Source organism: Lycium ferocissimum, chromosome 4, assembly GCF_029784015.1.
Source record: "Lycium ferocissimum isolate CSIRO_LF1 chromosome 4, AGI_CSIRO_Lferr_CH_V1, whole genome shotgun sequence".
Lineage (NCBI taxonomy): Eukaryota > Viridiplantae > Streptophyta > Magnoliopsida > Solanales > Solanaceae > Lycium > Lycium ferocissimum.
In genome coordinates, this window is record NC_081345.1 from 33,988,511 (window position 1) to 33,993,521 (window position 5,011).

At 33.5% G+C, this 5,011-nt stretch overlaps 1 protein-coding gene across 1 annotated transcript; it reads right to left on the minus strand.

Annotated features, from left to right (window-relative positions):
- Positions 1 to 3,968: 3,968 nt before the first annotated feature.
- LOC132053969 (uncharacterized) lies at positions 3,969 to 4,805 on the minus strand. Its single transcript, XM_059446054.1, has 2 exons — positions 4,682 to 4,805; positions 3,969 to 4,615 (listed from the first exon to the last, which is right to left on the minus strand). The coding sequence occupies exons 1-2, from the start codon at positions 4,803 to 4,805 to the stop codon at positions 3,969 to 3,971; spliced, it is 771 nt and encodes a 256-aa protein (XP_059302037.1).
- Between the last annotated feature and the right edge of the window lie 206 nt (positions 4,806 to 5,011).

Here is a 5,011-nt window from a genome sequence, read left to right on the forward strand (position 1 = left end):
AGTATAAGCCAATGTTTTAAAAATTTCCCATATGAAGATAACAAATAAAAAAAAAATCCCCATGATCTCTCACACCTCTAAAACCTATCAAATGATCTTTCCCCCATAATGTTAATGATTAATGTCTTGTTTAAAACATCCCTACTGTAATCCCAACTTTATGTAATAGTATAAATAGATACGTGAAATGTGATATGAAATACACCTAAATACATATGGAAGACATAGATAGCTCTATCGTGCTCTCTACATTTTTTGTTGTGTCATATTATTACTCTTTATCTTCTTTTTAATAGCATAATTAAAAGTGAAGTTGGAGAGACATTGTACAAGCTGAAGTTGACACGTCTACACAATACACAAATTTGCCATTGCGCACTGACACTGCTTTCAGTTCAGATATTTCTGAATCTGCGACTTTTGTAGCACAAAAAAAAAAAAATTGAACCAAACTAGCACAAAAAAAAAAAAACATTAGTAGGTTTCACGCACTAAATTTGTGCGTGAAAGGACTAAATTGCAAAAGTGCAAATTGGGCCTAAAGTCCCTAATCTCTGCAATGCAGAGAGGTTCCTTCCATTTCTGATTTGATGGTTGTCAATTGTCATAAGAGGAACAGTGCTTATGTATCACAAGTTTCATGAATTTTTAATGCAACAGTGGCAACCCCGTTTAAACAGTCCGGAACCAAAAATGACTCAATAAAAAATTAAGTGAACCAAAATACCCAACAAAAAAAAAAAAATAACACTACCTTTAGCGCAAGAAAATACTCGCTAAAGCAAGCTTACTGAGACGAAACCATTAATCGCTTTAGCGCAAGATTTTATCGCGCTAAAGAATTTTTTTTTTTTTTTTTTGCATAGCGCAGTATTTTACCGCGCTATAGCTAGCACTAAAAAAAAAATTGGTAAAATTTTTTTTTTTTGCAACACTTAGTGTTTTTTTCAACACTTAGTGCGTTTTTTTTTTCATACTTTGACCAATGATTAGTCGTGTGTCAAGACTAAACGTCAATATTTTATATAGAACCCGATATTTTTTTCTCACGTACAATAATGTAGGCTCAATACATCAAGGATACGTAGACGTTCGGATCGTCATTTTAGGGGTTGAAAAGGTGCCCGAAATAAGTTTTGTTTTTTGATCGTAGGTTATTTTAGTCAACTTTATATGTCGAGAAAAATTAGTCGGCTTTATTTTCAAAAATTGAAACCGCGTAAGGAAATTGACATTCATAGCTACATTACCTCGGGATTTTTACGTTGAAATCTATTGCGTATCATCATCTTATAAGTAAATAAAACCGAAAATTTCGGTGCCAATTTGGGAAAATTGAAATTGAATGGGATAAAAGATATTTTTTTAAAAATCGGCTCGGCCAAACCGCCTTGCGCGTTTGTTCGCATAGATCTCCAAAAAAATACGCAAGTTCAAAAAAAAAAAAAAACGCGTAAACGGACGTCCGAGCGCAAAGCTTACGACCATCCAAAGTTTGACCACTTTACAACTACTTTTTCTCCTTATATTTTTTAGAATTATATTTATATTCAAAATAAAGTTATGTCTTGATTAAAAAATAACACGCTTAAATTAAAATCTTAAAAATAAAACACCCTAAAGCTTTCCAAACAAAACTTACTTTGGGTACCTTTTCAACCCCTAAAATGACTATCCGAACGTTTACGTATCCTTGATGTATTGAGCCTACATTATTGTACGCAGAAAAAATATCAGGTTCTATATAAAACATTGACGTTTCGGAATCTTGACACACGACTAATCGGTGGTCAAAGTATGGAAAAAACACTAAGTTTTTTCAAACAAAACTTACTTCGGGCACCTTTTTAACCCTAAAATGACTATCCGAACGTCTACGTATCCTTGATGTATTGGCCTACATTATTGTACGCAAAAAAAAATATCGGTTCTATATAAAATATTGACGTTTCGGAGTCTTGACACGACTAATCGTTGGTCAAAGTATGAAAAAACACTAAGGTTTTTCAAACAAAAACTTACTTCGGCATCTTTTCAACCCCAAAATGACTATCCGAACGTCTACGTATCCTTGATGTATTGGGCCTACATTATTGTACGCAAAAAAAAAAATATCAGGTTCTATATAAAATATTTACGTTTCGGAGTCTTGACACACGACTAATCGTTGGTCAAAGTATGAAAAAAACACTAAGTTTTTTCAAACAAAACTTACTTCGGGCACCTTTTCAACCCCTAAAATGACTATCCGAACGTTTACGTATCCTTGATATATTGGTCCTACATTATTGTACGCGTAAAAAATATCGGTTTTATATAAAATATTGACGTTTCGTGAGTCTTGACACACGACTAATCGTTGGTCAAAGTATGAAAAAAACACTAAGTTTTTTTAAACAAAACTTACTTATGCCTTTTCAACCCCTAAAATGCCGATCCGAACGTCTACGTATCCTTGATGTATTGGGCCTATATTATTGTACGAGAAAAAAATATCAGGTTCTATATAAAATATTGACGTTTCGAGTCTTGACACACGACTAATCGTTGGTCAAAGTATGAAAAAAACACTAAGTTTTTTCAAACAAAACTTACTTCGCACCTTTTCAACCCTAAAATGCCGATCCGAACGTCTACGTATCCTTGATGTATTGAGCCTATATTATTGTGCGTTAAAAAAAATATCGGTTTATATAAAATATTGACGTTTCGAGTCTCGACATACGACTAATCGTTGGTCAAAGTATGAAAAAAACACTAAATGTTGCCAAAAAAAAAAAAAAAAAAAGTTTACCAAATTTTTTTTAGTGCTAGCTATAGCGCAGTAAAATACTGCTCTATGCAAAAAAAAAAAAAAAAATCTTTAAAGCGCGAAGAAAATACTACGCTTAAAGCGAGTTAATGGCTCCGTCTCAGAAGCTTTAGCGCTGTATTTTATTGCAATAAAGGTAGTTTTGTAACTTTTTTTTTTTTATCGGGTATTTTGATTCACTTAATTTTTTATTGAGTCATTTTAGTTCCGGATTCCGTTTAAACAAGGTTACTTACTGTTGCATTAAAAATCCATGAAACTTGTGGTACATAAGCAACTGTTCCTCTTATGACAATTGACAACCATCAAATCAGAAATGGAAGGAACCTCTCTGCATCGCAGAGATTAGGGACTTTACCTTCACGCACGAAAATTAAGTGCGTAGAAAATTCCACTGCACTTTTGCATTTGTCCTTTCACGACAAATTTAGTGCGTGAAACCTACTAATGTTTTTTTTTTTGTGCTAGTTTGGTTCAACTTTTTTTTTGTGCTACAAAAGTCGCGGATTCAGATATTTCTGCTAAAGCTTGCAATTGCACACGCAATCTAACTCACAAATATATGTCATTTATTGGTATACAGAATTTCTATCACTTAATTATAAGTAATTAATTTATATTTTTATCTTATTAAATTATTTAATATTGATAAATTAAATTAATTTGATGTGAACATGCATATAAGTATTTACCTTTCAAGTCCCACCAAAATTATTTACTTTTTTTTAGCATATAGAATACGAGGGAGATAATTTTTTTAGTAACTGAAATTTAAGATTCTTTTGATTGGCTGGTTTATTAAGATTACTGGAGGATTGCCGTCGATCATGACCTGTTCATTCACAATCCATAAATAGAGATTAAAAAAAAAGAGACAATAACTGTAAAGATATTCAGGTAAAACTTAAATCACCATTTGCTACGTGCTGAGTAAACCACCTCTACAAAATTACTAGAAGGATTACAAGATTAGTGGAGGATAATTCCATCATTAATTCATAATAGTCCATTTACAGAGATTAAAATAGAGGCAAAACTTTACACAGATATTTACAAATGCTTAATCACCAATTTACTACCACAGTATCAGTAACCACTTAAAAGCTTAACTATGATATATCATACTTAATAGAGATCCCATGAAGAGTAATTAGCCTCAGAAATACTGTAAATTCCGATTTAACCCATTAACATTACCAAAAAAGCCTATCAAATCTCGCCTGTACGGCAAGTATGACTTCCGTTTATCACCTCCGTTACCTTTACCGACGGGAACTCCGTTAACTTTTCCGTTGATCTTAACAGAGTCGTCAGTCCTGGTCTTCTCTGCTTTCTCTTCTTTCTTTGTCAAATAAACGAAAGTCTTTTTACCGTCGCTGTTACTCCGGTAAAGAAAGTCACGTAACTTCCACCGCTTCGATGAGGAGCCAGTAGAGTTACTCTTCTTACACCTCTCATCAGTTGGAGACTCTTCCACCGCTTTCGGCCTCCACACACAGTATGTTCCCGGAGGAATTCCTTCTAAATCGTCGGCTTCCGACGATGAACAGGACGACGTCGTAAATTCACGATCCTCGATGAAAAGTTTCCTTAACGGAACTCGAATTAACTTCTGTGGAGTCGAAACCTTCTCCGAATTACAAGAGGTTTTGTATTTGAATTCGACGTCGTCTAACAATAAGTTTTTGTTGAAAATTGGACGGATCTGACCGTTGTCGAAGATTTCATCAGCAGAAATAGGTGAAAAATTATCAGATCCTGTGGTAACAAAAGCAAACTCAAAGTCATCATCATCATCATCATCTTCATTTACTACTTGATTTTCATTTATCTGATCCTTTTCTTCCTTTTCATGTTCTGGCTCGTTACAATTGAAGAAAAATTCGGGCTCTGTTTCAGTTTCAGCCATAAATTCTTCGACAACTCTAGCAGCAATTTCTGTAAGAGTAGTGTTGGAGTAACAACTGAAACTCGAAGAGAGACTCGCTTGCATTTCTGATATTTTTTTGCAACACTTTCCCTTTAAACCTTCTTCTAAAATTCCTCTGTTTCTCTTCAATTAGATAGAGATGATATGAGAATACAGTGTGTGTTATTTCAGATTATATATATAGGCAACTGATTCTTCGAATATGGACCCAAAGAATTTAGATAATTAATGCTAATATGACAATGTTAAGTAAAGCTAACTAATTTGTA